At 41.0% G+C, this 22,190-nt stretch overlaps 1 protein-coding gene across 2 annotated transcripts in view; it reads left to right on the forward strand.

Annotated features, from left to right (window-relative positions):
- Positions 1–228: 228 nt before the first annotated feature.
- MTDH (metadherin) overlaps positions 229–22,190 on the forward strand; it is a 52,384-nt gene continuing 30,422 nt past the window's right edge. Inside the window, exons 1-3 of one of the 2 annotated variants that reach the window (XM_039524366.1) lie at positions 229–918; positions 10,630–10,734; positions 21,497–21,581. In XM_039524366.1, the coding sequence (XP_039380300.1) occupies positions 520–918; positions 10,630–10,734; positions 21,497–21,581 (589 nt within the window). In that variant the 5' untranslated portion in view covers positions 229–519. The remainder of the gene's footprint in view (positions 919–10,629; positions 10,735–21,496; positions 21,582–22,190) is intronic. The other variant, XM_039524365.1, reaches the window with a different exon arrangement.

Genomic DNA, 22,190 nt, shown 5'->3' on the forward strand with positions numbered 1-22,190 from the left:
CAGCAGCCGGGCTCGCCGTCCCTAGTAGCATGGGGCAGACGGCGGCCAGGGCTCTCAGTGCCACGTGTAGCGGGTGACTGGCTCCGCCCCGCCCCGCCCCGTCCCGCGGGGGCAGGCAGAGTGACAGCTCTAGGGAGCCCTGGCGGGGGGGGGGGGGAGACAGAGTAACAGCGCATGCGCCCGTAGCGCTCCTCTAGAGACCGGAGGAGGGTGCACGCGCCACTTCCCCGCCCCTACGTCACCCTGCGCCCCGCGTGCGGCGGGACGTTGCGCGGCGCCGTCCGCCGACGTTCAGCGGAGCCTGAGAGGTGACGTTGCACTCGAGCCGGGGGCGGGGATAGAGCGAGGCGCCGCGGAGCTGAACGGGCCGCTCCCAGCGACTCCGTCCTGCCCTCAGCCGCAGCGGGCGGCCAGGCTGCGGGTCCCGGCTCTGCCCGCGCGGGCCCGGCGGCGGGAGATGCGCTCGGCTTGAGCGCCCGCCCCGCGCTCGGTTTCGGCCCCTCCGGGGTGGGAGCAGCGATGGCGGCGCGGAGCTGGCAGGAGGCGCTGGCCCAGCAGGCCGAGGAGGTGTCGGCCCGGGTGCGGGACGCGCTGTCTGTCGGGCTGGGCCTGCTGCGCACAGAGCTGGGGCTGGAGCTGGGCCTCGAGCCGCAGGGCCTCCCGAGCTGGCTCGTGCTGCTCGCCACGGCCGCCCTGGGGCTGGGGCTGCTCTGGGCCGTGGCTTGCGCAACGGGCTCCCGCAGGAAGCAGCCCCGGAGCCTGCCTGGCCGGGAAGACGACGACGAGGCGGTAGCTCTGGGCCTGACAGGCGGCGGTGGCGTCCCCAACAAGGCGGCTCCGGCCGCGCTGCTGCTGCTGAAGGCTGAGGAGCAGAAGAAACGGAACAAGAAGAGACTTGCGGAGAAAGGGGCGGCCAGGGTGAGTGAAGGGGCGGGGGGTTCGCTGACGGTGGGGGGGGAGACGCGAGGGGGCTTCACATTTGCATTTGGAGATGGAAAGAAGCACGGTCCTTAATTTGAACAGTTTGTTTCAGATTAAAGTAAAACTGCTGCAACATTCTTGTTTTAGACGTTTTATTTATAACGAGAGTTTGAAAAACTTACCATAGTGCTTCAAGGTGGACGCTGGTGTGAGAGAAGGCTTCTGGTGAAGTCCAGGGGCAAATAGTCCTAGTTGCTGTAGGTTTCCCAAGAAGCTGCAGGGTGAAACTGGTGTGGTATTTGCATGTTTCTCTGGATTATGAATAGATCATGTGAGATTGCCCATTTCTTTTCAATTGCTTTGCTACTTGGAAAGGTTTGAGTAGCAGTAATTTCATTGAAGCTTTTTGCCGGGAGATGGGACAGCATTGGTTCATCTTTAGAAATCTTTCTAAGAAACCCTGAGGTCTTGAGATTTAATTACCTTTTAATTTAATAAAGCTTTAACTCTACAGAAGTTAGAGGTTTACCTTCTTCACTCAACAAGTTTAGGTATTTTTTAAATTTATTACAGAGTCCAGACAAGTGAACAAGTACTATAAACTGTAGCAATAAAGTAACAGACTTTGAGATAAACTTGACAACTCAAGATTTTGCATGTCTCATTGAAAAGATGGAGCGAAATCGATAATCCATAGAGGAACACACTGTAATAATCTAAAAGCTATTTCTAAATGAGAGAGACTTGGTGGCTATAAGTGCACTAAGGATAATCTCAAGTAAGTAATGCTGTTTCTTAAGATACCACTTTAAAATTCCATTGCACTGCAGGATTCCATTGCGGTTTTTTTCAGTCTTTAAATATCACAATGTGTAGGCAGCTTTCTGTTTTTGATTTTGCAGCATAGCTGTAGCCATGTCCATCCCAGGATATTAGAGTGACAAAAAGGGTGAAGTAATGTCTTTTATTGGACCAACATCTATTGGCGAGAGAGATAAGTTTTCAAGTCACACACAGTTCTTCAGGTCTGGGAAAGGTACTCAGAGTTTCACAGGTAAATGCAAGATAGAACAGATTGTTTGGTATAAATAGGTAGCTCATATTCTAAGGGACCATTCAACGTAGAGTGGCTAGCTAACATCTCAGTCATAGGACAAAAAGATGGGGTTAGTGTGTTACGGATTGTTGTAATAAACCATTAATCCAGTGTGTCTGTTCAATCCATGATTTTTAGTGTCTGGCAGAGTTGGGAATTTAAGTTCCCAGGCTCATCTTGTGAAAGTATTGCGCAGATTTCCTTTGAGAATGAGGACTGATGAGCCAAACATAGTTTGTGAAAAGTGTTCACCTACAGGTGGTTTTTTGTCTATCATCATTTTCCTGTGCAAGTTCATTTGAGAGCATAGTGATTATCTGGATTCACCCATGTAATTGTTGGGGCATTTAGTGCACTGAATGAGGTATACGACATGTTGTGATAGGCATGTGTAGAATCGATGGATCTTGAAAGGTGCCACACAACTCCTTGGTTTTTTTTGCTGATACAGACTAATATGGCTACCACTGAAACTTGAAAGGTGTGTTGATCATTGTAGCAGTGGAGATATGTCTTCAGGTTTTGCATCTCTTGTTATGGAAAGGACTGGTGCTGCTTTGAGTTGGTGTGTCCTGGTTTGTAGGGAGCCAGCTTCTGATGATGATGGAGGAGGTGGGGGGTTGTCTGAAGGCCAGAAGTGGGGGTTCAGGAAAGATTTCTTTCAGGATGCAGTCCCCATCAAGTTTGGGTTGTAGTTGTTTGATACACCATATGGGTTCCAGTTTGAGGTGGTAGGTGACAACTACGGGTATGTGGTTGGAAGAGGCGTTATTTCTGTATTGAAGCAAGTTCTCTTGGGATATTGAGGTGGTCTGTTCCTTGAAGCAATCTACTTCTCTGGTGGAGTGTCCTTGTTTCGTGAAGGCAGTTTTAAATGAGTTAAGGTGTATCTTAAATCTTTCCCAGACCTGAAGAAGAGCTTTCTGGGGGCTTGAAAGCTTCTCTCACCAATAGAAGTTAGTCCAATAAAAGATATTACCTCATCCACCTTGTTTTTGATATTGCTTGCTTTGCTGTACTTTCACCTAGTAAGCAAACTAATCCCATGCATCAAGTTACTGCATGCCCTTCTAAAGCTCTTTGTCTTATCAGAGATTTGGGTCCTAGACAGGTTGGTCTGTATCTTTCTGCTTTGGCTAAATAGTTTTAATACTGTTTTTGCCAAAATAGGATGGAAGAAAGTGGAGTGTGTCATTTGGCCTGTTATGAGAGGCAACTGAAAGACAAGGTTATAAGATCTAAATAAGTGTGTGTTTAACTGATGATCTGAAAAGTGGGAAAAAAATTGGGCTTATACTTTTTATGGTTCTTTGCTATGTGAAGAAGAATGGCTAAGTGGGTATTCCTCCTTTTTTTAATTAGAAATTAAGGTCTTCGCTCATGGAAAACTCTATAGTGACCAAGAACCAGTGAAATTATTACCTTTTAAGAATCCAGAGAGTGAAAGCTGAGAAACTGGAAGGGGAGGGTATTTATTCAGACTGTTTAAAACTTTGATTAATTACCATTTTAGAGAGAGGGTATATTTGTTAAAGATTCAAAATCCTGCTTATTCAGTGAAGGCGCACACATCTGAGTCCTCCACAATGTCCCCCAGCAATCAGGAAAGAATAGACTTGACATTCTTTATATATTCAAGAAAAAGAAAAGCAAAAATAAACAACAAACATTTGAGGCCTTTTTCATCAAGAAACAAAAGGGACGAAGCCCACTTACTAACTCAAACACACACCATTCCACCAAAGTATTTGAGTTTTTACTAGGTGTATTGTCTTCTATTATTTTTAACTCCCCATGAACACAAATTCTCTTGTTAAAGAAAATGCACATGCTGAATCCATAAATATATATATACTCTTTCTCTCTCTCTCTGATACACGTTATTAACTATGCTGTTCCAGTTAACCCTATTTCTCATGAAAAATTAGCAGGATCTGTCCCAGTAGTTTAATCCTTCCAGTGTTGCCAAATTTTAAATAAAGTTAAATATTTTTAACTGTAGTATCATTTTTAAAATAAACTGTGATAAAATATGAATACAACACTATGTGGAGATATATATGAAAACTACCAATGTCTTGTTAGAATACTAAGTTATATAAATATTTTTATTTAATTACTGAGTTTTCACCGTGGCAGGTAACCTACAACTTTCATGTATTACTGCATGCAGGGCTGGAAAAATTTACCTGGCACTTGCCACCCGTATGTAGGGTAAAGAACACCACTACAGCTATACCCCTTGCAACTTAAGGGAATAAAACAGTTGTGTACTACTTGCCAGTATGCTAGTCAAATAATATCCAATCTAAAGTTTTTAATATAAATTAATGTGAGAGAATTAGTCAAATAGCCAAAACTATTTAGTGAATATATTTGATTGTGACAGTAGTAATCTCCAGTAATACCTTTACGAATGACCAAACTTACTAGCCATAGATTGATTCAAAAGATGGGGATAGCTCACTGTTTGGAGTCCACATCCAGTGGAGAAATCAATCTCTGCCTCTACCACGTGCTTGAAAGAGGAGTCTATAGGGATTATTACCAAGGTGTGCTGTCCCTGGATCTGTTTGCGAGGGCTCCATCTTTCATCTCCTCTTCTGGCTTACTATTTGAGTAATAATTGTAAAGCACTCACCTTTTCTCCCTGCTGGTAGGGAGCACAAGCATTCTCTTTATCTCCTCTTCAGACTTATTTTTTTCACCTCCAATCCCAGAGCCTCCTGGCTTCTACAAGGTTGGGTGGGGTTCTTTGCTAACACCTCTCTGCTTTCTAGCTGATGCAAGGGGAGTGTTACTCACTTTCCCATAGTCTTCAATTTTAAACCCTTTTATCCAGTGAACAAAGCTGGGCTAATAATTGACTTTTCAGTTCACCGAGTTTTGGAAAAAAAATTATTTCAATTTGAATCTAATCAAAAAAAAATTCAGAAAATTGAAAAAAAAAATTCAGGCCAGATGAAACTCAAAAGGGATTTTTTGATTCGTTTTAAAGGGTTAGATTCACAAATCAGCTAGAGCATGAGGAAGTAGTAGTAGTGTCACCTTCATCAGTGCCCAGTGTTTAGGCCACCCACCTGTGATGTGGAATTCCCCCTCTCTGTCTGATTTTGAACACAGGTCTCCCCCATCTCAGGAGAGTGCCCAAACTACTGGGCAGTGGAATATACTGGTGTGGGTCTCTCTGTCTCCTCTTGAAGCTATTCCACTTTGTATAAATAGTTAGTCATTGGAGCAGGGACTCCACCTTCTCTCCCCTGCATCCTAGGTTACCAGGTGATAGTCATTCTCTCTCTTTAGCCCAATATCTATTCATTGTCATTCATAGTGGCACTTCGTAGGCATTCATAATGACTATTCACTGTTATCCCTTTGTAAAGTTAATTATTTATACCTTGTAGAACAGTTTCAACAGGATAAATTGATAGAGATTGCCACACCAGAGTATCCCATAGGCCTGTGGTTTGACAGTGTACCAACTCTGGGTGGGTGGATGGATTTGTGTAGCCAAGTATATGAAACAATGCTGCATGTTCTGCACCAGTGTTTCCCAAACAGTCACTTGTGGGAAGGTTCTAGATGTGTCATGGGCCTGGTGCAGAGGGGAAGCCTGGGGGGAGAGTGGGGACATTGGACAATGAGCTCGTCCCACGGCAGTGGCTACTGTCCCCTGCAGGGCTAAGCCTAAGGCCATGTCTATACTGCCACCTATGTTGGCAAAACTTGCGTTGCTCAAGGGGTATGAAAAAAACACGCTTCTGAGTGATGTAAGTTTCGCCAGCATAAGCATTTGTTTGCATGGCACTGTGTCAGTGGGAGAGCTCCTGCCACTCATTGAGGTGGTTTTATTATATTGACGGTAGGGATGTAAAATATTAAATGGTTAACCAGTAAGCATTAGTCTTTAATCCCCTGCCCCAGGCTGACTGGAGCGGGCCCTGGAGCACCCCCCTCCTCCCCAGAGCGGTGCGGCTGCCCCGCCCCCTGCCGGAGCTTCTGGTGGTTGGTGTTCCCTCAGGAGGGTGAGGACGATGCTGATCTCTGGTTTTTGCTCACTCCCCGCTTGAATTTGGACCCTGGGTGGGACTCAAATAAGACCATCAAGTTGATGGGTTGCCTTTAGTTTAAAAAACAATAATAGGGAACCACTGTTCTATGCTATGGAAAGTGTCATGAGTTCTTTGTAAGTATACTGGAACATAGCAGATTTTGATACTTTTGACTATTTAAATAAAGGATCAAATGTAGTAATCTTTCATAACTAAGGTTGGATCAACTCCCAGTCTTGTCTCAAATTGATTGTTTTAGTACTTGGAAAAGGTTCCACAATTTGAAAACTTAATTGTTGTGATACAGGGCTGAGTTTCAGTTATTAGTAAACTATCTCATAACAGAAAACAATAATAAAAAAAGTTTTCAGGATGTATTTAAATGTGGCAAATTACAACTATTTTTAAAGATAATTTTGAGTCCAAAATTACACCTTTCCATTTGCAATTAAGGCTGTACACTTCTAGTAACACTTTTTTCAGATAATTTTTTTTTTTAAATCCTGAAATTCTCTAAAATTGTTCCTCTTCCTCTCTATTTCAACTGTCAGCTGAAGGCAGGATAGCATAGTCTTTAAGCCACCGCAAGGCAGAATAGCACTTTTCACCCAAGTCACTTCAGGGCCCACAAAAAATGCACTCAACAATTGTCACCACGTTGTGTGTGCAGAAAGTGTGTGTTCACCCTTGGGCATTAAATCAGTTACAAGGGACAGCAGTTCTATATTTTTGGCTTTCAAAATAGGCAATGCATAACAAATGAAATCTGAAGAGTATGTATCTGCTAAGTCAAGTCACTGAGGAGGCAGGTCTACGCTTAAAAAGCTACAACAGTGCAGCTGCAGCACTTTAGTGCAGATACTAGTATACTGATGGGAGAACTCCCATCGGCATGGTTAATCCACCTACACAGGAGGCAGTAGTTTTTGTCAATGGGAGAAGCTTTCCCATCAACATAGTGCTGTTCACACCGGTGGTTAGAACTGTATAACTACATCGATCAGTGGTGTGGATTTTCACAACCCGAATGATGCAGTTATATCAATGTAAGTTTGTAATGCAGACCTGGCCTTAGAATAGTTACCAAGGCAGTGTAATAGCTAGATATACTGGGTGCTAATAAGTAGCAGCTTTTCCATCTAACAAATGTTTCTTGTTGAATCTGTCAGCAAGTATTAAAGTAGTATACCATTTAACATACAATTTGACCTGTTCTGAAATTAAATGCAACAACTTTAATTCTAGCGCTTGAGATTAATATTAAACATGATTTTTAATTCTTAGTTAAAATTGTATCCTGTAAAAGAAAATACAAACTCAGTCAAGAATGTTTGGTACTATCAAATAAAAATGAAGATGCAGCTCCTGTCCCATGGAGATGAATTTAAATACGATGCCATACAGACTAAACATATCATGGAAACATAACTTAAATGATACGTAGACAGGAGATGAAATCTTCATAAGAATGGCCATACTGTGTTAGACCAATGGTTCATCTAGCCCAGTATCTTGTCTTCTGACAGTGGCCAATGCCAGATGCTTCAAAGAGAATCAAAAGACTAGTGCAATCAGTGGTCCGTTCCCTGTTGTCCAGTCACAGCATCAGGCAGTTAGAGGCTTAGGGACACCCAGAGCATGGAGTTGCGTTCCTGACCATATTGGCTAACAGCCATTGATGGATCTGTCCTCCATGAACTTATCTCATTATTTTTTTTTTAATTCGGTTATAGTTTTGGCCTTCACAACATCCCCTGACTAGCAGTTCCACAGGTTGACTGTTGTGTAAAGTACTTCCTTTGTTTGTTTTAACATTCATGCCCCTTTTTTCTCTCTCTGTACTCCATAGATGGGAGAAGGAGGTTGATGTAGGCTAATAATTGTAATAAGTGTCTGGGTTTAAATGGCAGCAAGAATGTCCTTTATTACTACTTTGTGCTAATACAGCACTTAGGAACTAACAGTCTGACTGAAGACTGTCAGAGTGGGGAAAAGAGGTGAGGGGTATTGCAAAAATATTTTAAATAAAAGTGCAGAGGTCTTTATTTCGGAGTGTTTTTTTAAAATCCAGATTTAAGTGGAGCATGGCAAATTACAGATTTTTTTGGTTCACTGGCAGTTCCCAAAATATTAAAAAAAAAAAAAAAATTAGTTCAGGTTGAACCAAATCAAAAAAAATTGAGCACGTCAAAAAAGTAGACACACAACTAGTTTCAAGTCAGAGCATTTGGGTCAACAAAAACAAAAAATGTTTTCACCTAAATGCAAATAAAGAAGACTAGATTCCTAAACTGGCTGGAAGCAAGAAGTGGGGTTGCCTTATAACCTTTAGCACAATGGTTAGGGAAATCACTTGTGAGCTGGGGTTCAGTTCTTCCCTCTGTCTGATGTGGACAAGAGATTTGAATTTGCAGACAACGGCTAACCCTTAGGCCATGAGTTATTCTGGTGTAGGTCTCTCTGCGTCTCAAGTTGAAGCTGTTCCACTTTGCATAAAATACTTAAATAGTCACCACGCCAGAGAGTGAGATTCCTATAGCCTAGTGATTAGGGTACTTGCCTCGGAGGTGGGAGACCCAAGTTCACGAGCCTGTTACAGTAACTATTTAATTATGTATACACAGTGGAACAACTTCAACAGGAAAGCTTGAGAGAGACCCACGCCAGAATATCCCATAGCCTGGTCACTAGGGCACTCTCCTGTAAGGTGAGCGATGGGGGGATGGATAGCTCAGTGGTTTGAGCATTGGCTTGCTAAACCCAGGGTTGTGAGTTCAGTCCTTGAGGGGGCCACTTAGGGATCTGGGGCAAAATCAGTACTTGGTCCTGCTAGTGAAGGCAGAGGTTGGACTCAATGACCTTTCAAGGTCCCTTCCAGTTCTGAGATAGGTGTATCTCAAATTATTTTAAATATTTTTTTTTAAATCCAAATTCAAATCCCTTCTTCATATGAATGTGACAAAAAGGGTAATTAAAACCCAGGTCTCTCACATTCCAGGTGAGTGCCATAACCAGCAGGCCTAAAGTTATTTGTGCACCTCCTTCTGCTCTTACCATCTTGTGAATGGCTCATGAGGGGCCCGCCTTCAGAAACATTAGCTGAAGTGATTTATTTGGTGAATTTGAGTCACATTTTGAGAATGGTTTGGGGTTGACCAAAACTGCTTTTTTTTGTGAATAATGTCTAAAAAATTTCACCCAGTTTAAGATTTTTAATAGCATGCATATCCGTGCGTGTGTATGAGTGGTTTGTTTGTTTGTTTTTAATTTAAATAGGTAACCCACTACATTTGCAACTTGTTGTTTTAAGAACTTGGTATCTGACAAAGTTGATGTTTTGAAAAGTAGTCCCTAGTTTGCGGGGAAAACACTTCTCCATTCTCTCTCTCCTTCCTCCCTCCCTCCCCCAATACATTTGGCAAAACAGAATTGTGGCTGGCACTCCAGAGGTTTAACTGAAAAGTAGTTTGCTGTACTTAAGCAGTTACTTATGCAATTATTGCATTACAGTGAGATACTGCTGAGGACACTGTGCTCCAATTGTTAGTACTTGTGCAGTTGCTCACATGGACACTGCATATACACCACTACCTCGATATAACGCCACCCAATATAACACAAATTTGGATGTAATGCGGTAAAGCAGTGCTCCGGGGGAGGGGGGTCTGCGCACTCCTGTGGATCAAAGCAAGTTCAATATAACATGGTTTCACCTATAACACGGTAAGATTTTTTTTGGCTCCCAAGGACAGCGTTATATCGAGGTAGAGGTGTACTTCTGTGTCTATACATGTGAGAAAACAAATGCACATGCCCATTCACTTATGTAAAGTAATTGCTATCAATATACACAATCCTAAACCTCATCAGGAAGAACTTTTTTTAAAAATTGTAATGTTTAGCAAAACTTATTTGGAATCCAAGCTACATTTGTTCAGACCTAAAGTTCCTGAAAGTTTTATAGATGCATATTTTTTTTGTCTAGGAGCAATTCTATATTTAATACTCCTCGATATAAAGATTGATCAAATACTTCCAGTGTCCTCTTTTATTTCATGTTTGTTTACATTAAAGATAGTAAAGCTGTGTAACATTCCACTACATAATTGGTTACAGTTTGGTATAGATATTACTATAAATAAGTAATGGTTTTCCTTCACTGGTGATAATTCTTAATCTGCTTGTTTACAATATGCAAGATTGTTGCTATTCAACAGACTAGCTGTAGAAACTACTAGTCTGTTTTTTATCCAGCTGCATTTAGCATATTTACTAGTTCATGTACTTGTTTCTGAACTTCATACATTATATACAACCACAGTAGCAGTCTTCTGAAATTTTGAAAATAAGTTTTGAAAATGTTTCATATAAAACTAAATTGCTTTACGTTAAAAGGTAATTAAGCTAGCATTTAGGTTTTCTGCATAATGCATAGATCTATAGTTGGCTTCAAAGAAAACCTGTCATACTGTCTTTGTAATTATGTAACTTACATTCTGTGATTTGCTTCACCTGCCCTCTCAGATTTAATCTGATTTTAATTTTTGATTACATATGCAGCCTAATGGACGGCCTGTTCTTGAAGTGTCTGAGGATGAAATAATTCAGACGGTTCGAAGAGAAAATCCGAAGCAGCCACTGGATGCAGAAAAGAAAAACGAGAAGGTTATTTATAGCTTTGAAACTATAGTAAACTTCCTGATGAGATTAATTTTTATATATTTGTATTATGTGAAGGCCTCAAACAGTTCCATTATGTAAAAGAGAATAAAAGACAATTCCTGCCCTGAAGAGCTCTTATCCAATTTAAATTATTTTACAAAAATAGTAAATTTTCCAACTGCTAATTTTTATTTATTTATTTATTTTTGAAAGATAGCTTTAAAGATACTAAGATCCTACATCAGGAATTAAATGTTTGCACTTCCTTTTAAAACAAAGGAATTTAAAATACTGAAAAGCAGCTCCTGTACGTGATAATAAGGCCAAATCAGTATTCAGTGTGTTTACTCTCTGTAGGTGCTCAAAAGGTGATCATTGTAATCTTTCAAATAATTTACAATAATTGTATCATCCAACAGCTGAGGGAGTGCTGTTTTAAGGCCAAATTCTATACTTACAAACTCCCTTTTACTTGAATGGGATTCGTTGACTTAAGGGCTCCAGGATCTGGCCTTTAGGTGATGGTGTTGTCCTTAATTTTTGAAGACAATTATGGAACCTTGAAGTCTGATTTTTGACAATAAATAAAGGAGAATTTTTTTTAGCTTTTGTTATAAAATTAATTACATGCATATTCTGTTACTGACTTAGTTGGCTAAACTTATATCTTCTGTTAAAGCTCTGCTATACATGTTTAAATAGAACATCAGATTGCAGTTAAATTTGTCATTTCCTACACATTGAGGACTACCTTCTCATTTCTTCCAGATTTAACATGTACCCTAAACCACTGAGCAAATATACCCTCAGTTCACCACACAGCTTTTATTTATCTGATTAAAATAGGCATATGACCAAAACTGACTTTATCTTGGCTCTTTTGCTCACAACTTTATATAATTGAAAATACAGGTTACATCTACTGGTTTAAATTATAATATGTCAAGTAAATTGCCGTGCAGTGATTTCCTGATTTGAAAATGATTGTCACATTGGTTTTGGTTCTAGCTCTAATAAAAGTGTACTTGCTCCTACAGGGAATTTTTAAAATCTTTCTGTGATAGACAACAAAGTGATTAGGCTAAAACTGTTCTCATGATACTGTTGGGGATTCATTGTGTACTAGTAGAAGATGTATTCTGTAAACAGCATAAACGGTTAACTGTAACTATTACTGAAAAGTTGTTAAATGTAGGAAACAATTTGATTAAAAAAACCCAAATATTTGGTCCTGATTTATTTCCCAACTGTTAATTGTTTTATAGCTTGAGTGGGTAAATAAGTTATTGGAAATTCTTGTAGTATTAGTTAGTTCTGCATTTGAATAACAAGAAATGTTCCAATGTTAGATGGAAGCCTGAATTCTAAAGTATATCATAGGTGTTTGTATTTGGAAGTAAAGATAACATTTTTTTTAAGCGAAGAAACAAACATTTCTTTCTCGCTGCTCATTTTTCTCCTTCCCTCCCTCACAAAACAATACCAAGCCTAAACTGCAGTTCCAAGTAATTCTATGCCATGAAATGGCTGTTTTTATTAGAGTAATATAGTCAGATCATTTTGGGGAAATATAAGGAGAGAATCTAGTAGGGTGCCTTGAAGTAAATCAGGGTGATTTAAATCATGAAGTAAATCACAAAGTGAAAAGCCTTGATTATTTTAATTGATTTTCCCATTTGTACTTCTGTTACTTTCTAAGAGAGGTGTATTATTACTGGTTAATATAACCATTAAAACGTTGATTTACAACTAAATCGAGCCTTTACACAATAAGCATGGGGAAATAGTTTTCCCCATTACCACTACAAACAGTTTTTTCTCTCCTGCTGATGATAGCTCACCATAACTGATCACTCTCCTTCTAGTGTGTATCGGTAACACCCATTGTTTCATGTTCTGTGTGTGTGTGTGTGTGTGTATATATATATATAGATATAGATATATCTTCCTACTGTATTTTCCACTACATGCATCCGATGAAGTAGGCTGTAGCCCACGAAAGCTTATGCTCCAAATAAATTTGTTAGTCTCTAAGGTGCCACAAGTACTCCTGTTCTTTTTGCGGATACAGACTAACACTGCTGCTACTCTGAAATTTGGCTGTTATAGTTCCATCTATTTTGTCATGATTCTCTTTGAAAATTATCATCAGAATAGACCAGTTCTTAATAAATGGCTCAGAACAGTCAACCACTGAATTCAAGTGCATATCTTGGGTAGAATTAGTTTGGATCCTTCTTCTCGCTTCAATGAAACTGAAGCAAATTGGTTGTTACAGAAATATTTTGCAATTTCAACATTTTCCTTTATTCCTGGAGTTGTATTTTAGTCAAATGAGCATTGAATCCATATGTTATAAGTTTTCAGGTTACCTTCATTTTCATCATCTGGATTTCTTCTCATCTTTGCTACATTTGCAGCTTGTCTGTGAGAAAGCTCCACACTTGAATTTTGTTCTATTACCTGCTGCTACTTTTAAGTATTTTGCTGTATCGGTATTTCCCAATGTATCAATTGTTTCTTTAAGTCCCATTGTCTGTTGTCACACAAGCACATATTGCTGGATCATTGTGTATATTGTTCCACCCATCAAGATTCAGAGTAATGAATTTTCCATCAATGTTTTTTTTACACGCTTCAGTTTCCTTCTCATACACTGTATCCAGCAATGTCTGCTCTGTCCAATGGAGTGTAACCTGGTTGTAATGTTTGAACCATGTCAATTAAATGTTTGTTCTGAATGGGACAGAAGAGAGATCTTGTTGCATAAGTGACCTGGGCAATCTTCTGATTTATGGAGTCTTGCTGAAATTTGCTCATCCTGATGACAAACTCACCAATGGTTTTACTGGGTGATGAAGAAAGTAGTCATTATTTTAAAAAAAAAAAAAAAAAAAGAGAGAGAGAGAAGTCACTGTCTGACATATGTTTAGTTGCAGCACTGCTTGTGGTACCAGCAGATGACTCTGAAGTTGTAGACATTGCAGGTGATGGACATTCATAACCTCCTATGTCTAAAGTTTACCATAAAACAAACTGGTAAAAAAAAGTAATTCTCTCTCCTGGAGTATTGCATATTGCACTGCTTTAAATAGATTATAAATGAAAGATTCCTCCTTACTGCAGCTGTTTGTAACACTGTTTAAATTATATAATTTATTCTAAATTCAGTTTTATAGGGAAAATAACTAATAAATCATAACAATTATCTAATTTTATTTAAATATCTTGAGCAACATACCAAACAGCTGGAGGAGGGAAAAAACATTTTAAAAAATGTTAAAATTCATAAATACCTAATAAAGCATTACTTTTAAACATGAAGTCATCATCTAAGATGTTTGAATATATTGAGCCATAACAAATCATTTCAGAAATCCAACAGTAACAGTAATAATGTAATTGACGAATGTTATGTTAGCTTGTTGTGGGGACAGTTACATTTTGAACATAAACATTTTGAAATTCATAAGAACTACATCCAAAACACAAATTTATGACAATAATCTGTCATTTATTAGCATAGTAAGAGATGGTAGGCAGTCCATAAGAATGGTGCAAAAATAAATGTTCTAACCAGTTGATCCAGATTGTTCAGACATGTCCATATCAGCTTCAAAGTCATTGCCTTTGAAGCGCATTTGTCATAATGACATTCATTCTCACAACCAGAACTTGCATTTTTTGTTTTGCAGTTTACATTTAGCACGCGTTTCTTTTTTATCCAGAGGTACAGGAATTCCTTCAAAATATTCCCAAATAGGGTCCTTATTATGACCTACAGCCATGGCGGTTTTTCCCTCCAATTCTCAGGTCTTGAAATCAACAGTAGAGGCTGCAATCAGAAAAATGCTGTTCTTTCTTTCAACAGTGTCCTGCTTTGACACACGTGTTGCTCCTTTCTGGTTGAACACTCAACTCCTCCTTTGTTACATAACTCCAGTTCCACCCCCATCTCAACTTCCAGGAAAACACAAGAGCTAACAACAATCCACGATTTCTGCTCATGTAACCCACATGCCTTTTGCATTGCAGTATTTTATTTGAAGAAAGAGGGAGGCAGCTAAGAAATTTAATGGATTTCTGTTTGCGTGTATCTCTGTATAAACATGCATGGAAACAGAGGGGCCATTTAGTTGAAGTGCCCCTGTCCACTGGCAACCCCACCAATCAGCACCTCCCAGTCAGCTGTCTTGTGGCGTGCAGGAGGCTCGGAGGGGGAGGAATGAGGGCATAGCATGCTCAGGGGGATGGGGCAGAGCCAGGGACTGAGCAGCGAGCACCCCCCAGCACATTGGAAAGTTGGCACCTGTAGTTCCAGCCCCAGAGTCGGTGCCTATAAAAGGAGCCGCATATTAATTTCTGAAGAGCCGCATGTGGCTCCGGAGCTGCAGGTTGGTCACCTACAGAATCAAGCCCTTAATACAATATATGATCCACTAAGCCATATTTACAAAGCTTGACTTCAAAAGTTAGTTTTTCCCCTGATTGATTATTTTTATAGAAAAGCAGCCTTTAACTCAAAGTTTATGATAGAGGCTCATGGATTCAGCACATTTATTATTTAAATGTTTTAAGAGATTGTAATAAGTTTAGGCCTTAATGTATTTTGTAGTAAATCCATATTTCATTTTAAACAGGTTTTTTAAAAAGAAACATAATTTAAATAAAATCTAAAACATCTATTTAAATTAAAAGAAAATAGATTTTGCAGTGGATAAAAATATGAAGTCTTGGTGTAAATTGGTGCCCTTCAGTGTCAACTAAAAACAGCTCCAAGTCTCTTTCTCAACTTTAGTGAGGACGGTTAGACAGCTATGTTAGTCACTCTGGGAAATCACCCTCTTTCCATAAATGCGTTGCATTGTTAATAGCTTGAGTGCACTGAGTAGAATCTCCCAAGGCCCTGTGAGAGTGCTCTTTCTTTGTTTGGTTTAGAGGAGTAAACTGATGACTACAAGTTAAGTATTTTTCCATATCTAAAAAATTACATGGTGTACATTGAGTTTTTTTGTATTGGTGCTCCTCTTGTGTTTCTGCAATTCTTTGCTGTCTTTCTCTTCAGGGGCCACAAGCCTCACTTATTCCTTGAAGATGGTTACAGTTTTCTGCTTGTCATCTCCAGAATGGTCTTGTACTGAAGATGCATGTGTACTGTCTGCAATTTGGCCACTTCCCTCTTCATTCTTCTTCTCTGCCTTGTTCAGTTACACAAGAGCAAAAAATAAGTGATTCAACTTAATTTGCCATACATGTCTGCCATCCACTGGAAAGTGACAAAACTAGAGCAAATGAAAAGCTCCTTAAAGCTCCTTCATAGCTAGTTTTATTTGCAAGCTTGAAAAAAGCATGCATCATCTTGAATCAGTACTTTCTTATGGCAGGGAAGGAAAGCTTATTTTTACATTCTCTATTTTCCTCTGTATAGAGGCCCACACATCTGCCTGATTTTAAGTTTTTTTTGCTAGTCTGCCAAGTTCTTAATGTATCTTTCAGCTGATGCAGAGCCAAGATTGGCAGCCTTCTGTGCAGCAGAAGGTGATCATTTAGAATGAATAGAACCCTTATTTTGTACAGTCATCTTGCACCTCCTGACTGTTTTAGTCAGTGATATAACTGAGATGGTGACTGATGTTAGAAACCTTGACTGAGTTTGGCAGCTTGTGGAAAAAGTAGATATGTATCATGTTCCAGTAACTGATATTAGGAAAGCAAAGATGATAAACTTTAAGTTCTGATTTATTTATTAAATCCTTGTTTACAGCAACATAAATTCCCTATTTGTAAGGCTCTATAAAAACATGTAATGTGACTTTTTCATAAAAAAGATGGATGTTAAATTTGGATGTCTAATACTCCAATTGGTTTTTTTAAAAATTAATTGTAGAATTTGTATGCAAGTTATTCTTGTGACTATGTAGGCCTTACTTAGTTTTTAATGTTTTTTCATTTGACTTTTCATGCTGCATTCTGAAGGTGATGGGTCAAGCAGAGGAGCAGTTGGGTTTATGCCCTCTTTTTTGGAGGTGTGGGGGGGATGATGATAAAGAGATGGAATGAGGGGGCTGTTAAAGCAAAGCAGAAAAAAGGCTTTTTTTGTTTTAAAAAGAAGTGTTTAGGTCCTTTTTTGCCAGGAACATTTTGATGTCTGGAGAACTTCTGAAATATTGACCTCACGAGAGCCAACAGTGGAAGTTGAGCAGTTACAGGGAATTGGTTTATAGTCTGTTTACTTTTGGGGGGAACACCTATTACATGGTGCTCACTAGAACTGGCTAGTCAGTTTTTCAAAGGATTTTTTTTTTTGGTTTAAAAAAAAAAGGTTGTTTTTTTTTTGAAAGCTTGTCTTCAAAAGTTAGTTTTGAAGCCCTTCTGTCAGATGCAACAAATTGTAACTCTTTTTAACATTAACTGCCCTTTATATCCTTAGTTAAATGCTTTCTTATAAAATAGTAGTTTAGTTTAAGAATATGTACAGTATTTTCAGTTCCCCTAACCCAGCTGGGTTATTTTTCTTTGTACCTAATTTAGTTTACTTTTAGTTTACTACGATAGCAAATGCAGGGAAAAAGAAATATTTGAAACTTACCCTTGTTCTTTTGCGGGGGAGGGAGGTTATGAAGAGGAGTCAGTAGCCCTCCCATACTCAGTGCTTGGTGCCCGATTACTGAAAAAGTGATCCTTCTGCCTTATAGTTAAGGCTTTGTTTTAGTCACGAGTATTTTTAGTAAACATCATGGACAGGTCATGGTCAGTAAACAAAAATTCACAGCCCGTGACTTGTCTATGACTTCTGCTATATACCCCTGACTAAATCTTGGGGAGGGAACAACCTGGCGGCACATGGCCTGGGACCCCCGCTGGTGCTGGGGAGGGGGCGCGGGGCGGAGGTGTGCAGCCTGGGACCCCTGCTGGTGGGGGGTGCGGGGTGGCAGCACGGGGTGGGGGGGAGGGGACGCAGGGCGGCGGTGTGGGAGCCAGGACGCCTGCTGGGGGGAGGGGGAGGAAGGTTTTCTGGGATCAACAGACTACATACCTGGCTCCGCGCCTCTGTCTAGGAGCTGAGCAAAGGGGATGTTACAGCTTCCAAGGAGCCCCTAGGTAAGCGCTGCCCAGAGCCTACCTCACCCCATACCATGCTGCAACCCCCTCCCACACCCAAACTCCTGCTGCTGCGGGGGAGGGGGGGCGGGAACGGTGGCCTGAGACTGCCCTGGCAGTGGCCAGTGGGCCTGGTACCGGGGCTGCTTTAGCTGCCCCTGAGCCAGACGCACCAACTGCTGCAGAAATCACAGAGGTCACGGAAAGTCACTGAATCTGTGACCTCCGTGATCTCCATGACAAACTTGCAGCCTTACTTAGACTTGGAAGGACTCTTATTTAAATCCACAGATGTCAGTTGATATCAATTTCAGCTTACACTGAAATGGATGAAGAAAAAATTCACCAGTAACAGTTGGTGTGAGTACAGCTCCTCCTGCCCCCTTGCCTAGTGCCAGCAGCCATGCAGGGAGCCCTGCAGTCACAGGAGTGAGGGAGCCAGGGCCATGACAGTGGAGCTACTGAGGGTTCCTGGTATGGCTAGGGACACTGGATCCCTGTCACCGCAAGGTGAGGAGGAAGGCTCTGGTGCTAGCAGAGCAGAGACCCTGGCCATGGCTGCCAGGAGGAGGAGGAGCCTCTGGCTCTGGGGAGGCCACCTTGATGCTGAATGGCTCCTGCCCAGGTACAGAGCCATTCAGTAGCAGGATTGCCTTCCCCAGGGAGCGGGGCTCATCCTCTTCTTCCTCCTTGCAGTCCTAGCAAGTGTTCTTTACTGTGCTGTGCCAGAGCCGTCCCCACACCTTGTGCCTGCAGGGATTGGGTGTCTCTGGTCCTGCAGCAGCATAGAGAGCCTTCTGCATGTCTACTGTCACGTCCCTGCTCTCACCAGCTGGGAGTGCCAAGAGTCCCTTCTCTGTTCCACCAGGATTGTAGCTTTTCTTGGGCCTGACCTCTGCAGAGATTGGGTGTCACTGGCCCTGTGACAGTGCAGAGAGCCCTCTACAGCCCCACTCTCATGGGAGTGAAGGAGCAGCCATGACAGAAGGGCTACAGAGGGCTCCTTGCATGTCCATAGGGCCAGTGACATCTGGTCCCTGTACGCCCAGGTTGTGGGGACAGTTGTAGTCCTGGCAGGGCAGAGCAAAGACCTCTGGCCAGAACTGCAAAGAGGAAGAAGAGTCCCCAACCATGGAGTGTCTCTTCTGGCCCGCTGGGACCAATAGCCTCCCCTGCACCTTGTTCCTGCAGGGATCAGGTGTCATCAGCCCTATGGCAATGGAGGGAGCCCTCTGCAGCTCTGCTGTCATGGGCCTGCTCACTCAGCCAGAAGTGAGAGAGCCATCCCCAGACAGGAACTACATAGCAGTGAGGTGATCTTGTCATCCTCCTTGCAGCCTGAGTAGGTGTCTGCTCTTCCAGCCAGGACTGCAGCCTCCCCTGTACCTCACACTCAGGAGTCTTGGGCCTCTTGGCCATGCTGAGAGCCCTCTGTACCCCATTGTCAGTGCTGCCCTAACCCCAATACTACTCTCCTTAATTTTCACAATTGTAAAAATAAAAATTATTAAATATTAAAAAAAATCTATATTGTTGAAATTGCAAAAAATAAAAATATAATTCTGCCAAGCCTATATACAATTTACTTTCTGGACCCATTGTGTCTTTGCTCTGATAACAGTGAAAGTTTAGGAATTCCCTGGTGGAATGCATCAGTTAACTCAAGGTACTTCTTTGCATAGATTTACATAGTTTGAGGCCAGAAGGGACCATTAGGTGATGTAATTTGACTTCTGTATATCACAGGCCATAAAATTTCATCCAGTTTACCTGTGTTGAGCCAAATAGTTTATTTAGCTAACGCATGTTAGAGTCTCAATTTGAAGACCCCAAAAGATGCAGGGTGTTTGCCTTGGTAGTTTTTACAGGATTTACTCCTGGGGGAATTCTGCGCAATGCAGAATTTTGCAGAAATTAATATGTGCGCAGAATTTCTTTTCCCCCACAGAAATGGGATGCAATGCTGTTGGCCACCAATAGGGGCCTCTGAACCCTGTAGAACCCAGCTTGCACATAGAAGACGTTGCTGGGGGGAGGGGCAGGGAGCTAGAGCATTCCTGGCAGCTGCAGTTCCCAGCATGCCCTCAGGGAAGGAGACTGTGCAGGAAACTCCATGTAAGCCTGAGACCAAGCATCAAACTTTCTCCCTCTGGATCCCTGGGCTAGGGTGACCAGATGTCCCGATTTTTATAGGGACAGTCCTGATCTTTGGGTCTTTTTCTTATATAGGCTCCTATTATCCCCCCACCCCCTGTCCTGATTTTTCACACTTGCTGTCTGGTCATCCTACCCTGGGCTCTGGGGGGAAGGCGATGTGGGTATCCGAGGTGGGGGGGGGGGCTATGGCTGGACTCTATGGGGAGGGGGTTTGGGTGTATTGGCTAGGGGAGCACTGTGGCTGGGCTCTGGGCGTGGGGGAGGAGTGGTGGGTCTCTGGCCCCCTGGCTGGGCTCTGGGAGGGGAGGAGGTAGAGAAACAGGAACTGGGTTGTCATAGGGGTTTCTTTAACTCTACTCCTGGGGAATTTTTGTGCGTATCTGAATTGTTACAGACGTACTTGCTGACAGGTATTTTGAAATAAATTACCAAAATAATTGAAACTGGTGTGATTATGTAGTGGTATTTTGAAAAATAAAATTAGCAGAATTTTAAAATATTGTTCGCAAAATTTTTATATTTTTGCTGCAGAATGACCCCAGGAGTAAGTGTTCAAATTATAAAGCAGGCACAAATTTTTAAATTTGTCAGGCTTCAGCTTCCAGCAGTTGGTCTGTGTTATGCATTTCTCTATGTGATTACAGAGCCCTTTAGTACTTGGCATTTTCTCCCAGTGAAGGTACTTAGATTTAATCAAATGACCTCCGTCGTCTTTTGGCAAACTAAACAGACTGTGCTCTTTTTAAGTCTCTAACTGTAGAGCATTTTCTCCAGCCCTTAAATCATTCTTTTGTCTCCTTCCTGCATCATCCAATTTTTCAATGTCTTTTTAAAAACGTGGACAGCAGACCTGCACACCGTATTCCAGTATGTCTCACTAATGCCATATACAGAAGTAAAATCACTTTTCTACTTCTACCTACTATTCCCCCGGGTGTTTATCTGAGGAATGTGTTAGGCCTTTTTGTCAGTGTTGCACTGGGAGCCCATTATGAGTTGCTTATGCACTAAATCATTGTGTTCCAGGATACAGTCCCCCATTTTGTAGATATAGCCTGCAGTCCTTGTTCCTAGATGTAAAACTTTTAATACAGTCAAATGCAAATACATTGTGTTTTAATGGGTCCAGCCTATCAAACAATCCAGATTGCTCTGTAAGACTGGCCTATCCTCACTTGCTGATCCTCCAGTCTTTGTCATTGGCAGATTTTGTCAGCAATGGTTTGGGAGGGGGGGAGGTTTGCTCTATTTAAATATTAAAAAACAGAGCAAAAAAAAAATCCCCCCGCCCCACACTACACTTTTCATACTGAAGAAATGTTTCCTAAAAGCCACTACTTTGGCACTAACCAATAGGTTAATCTTGCAAAGTGTGTCTTTCATTTCTAATCTGTAAATATCTTTTAATTCTTACAACTTTTTATAACAATATTTTCTTAATACCTGTAATAGAAACATTTAGTCTCTTTAATAACATAAGACTGAATTATTGCTTTTTTAATTTTAGTCAAAAAAGAATAAGAAGAAATCAAAGGGAGATGCTAAAACGGTTCAGGACCTGTCACGTCTCGATGGAAAAGAAGCAGATGAAGGTACTAAGAACAGCATTGATAAGGCAATGCAGTGAGACTTTTTAGCCTACGTGCTATCTAAGATTTACTTGCTTAAACATATAACAAAATTAATTAGCTGATGTCATAATCTTAAATCGGATATGTGGTCATGTAGTGGTTACTACCTGGTGAAATGTTCTTAGATTAAGACTATTTGCATGCTGAATATCTGAAAATCCAGGCTTTCTGGAACAGAAAAGTTAAGGTGGTAGCTTCAGAACTGGGGTGTTGGCAGTTTTGATCTGTGAATGTTGGATTATAAGGGTTGAAAAATACTAATATTGTTCATCAAAGGTAATCATCCTACATCTTATTCTTCCTGAAGTGTTGTGTCTCATACGGATTGAGTGGTTGTAAAAACAAAATACTATTCTTCTCACATCCGGAAAAAGGACATACTGGCTTTTCAAGCATGCCATTTAAACTCTTACATGTAAAGTTCAGTTACTTACCCTTGTTCTCAACTTTATCTATTGGTTTCAGTCTATCTTCTTGCTAATTCTTAAATTAAACTTGGTTCCTAGTTAAATTTTAATTGTATTATTCTTTTACCATTGTATTACTCATTTAATGCCATTTTTATTTATG

This window comes from Mauremys reevesii, linkage group 2 (genome assembly GCF_016161935.1).
Source record: "Mauremys reevesii isolate NIE-2019 linkage group 2, ASM1616193v1, whole genome shotgun sequence".
In the NCBI taxonomy this organism is placed as follows: domain Eukaryota; kingdom Metazoa; phylum Chordata; order Testudines; family Geoemydidae; genus Mauremys; species Mauremys reevesii.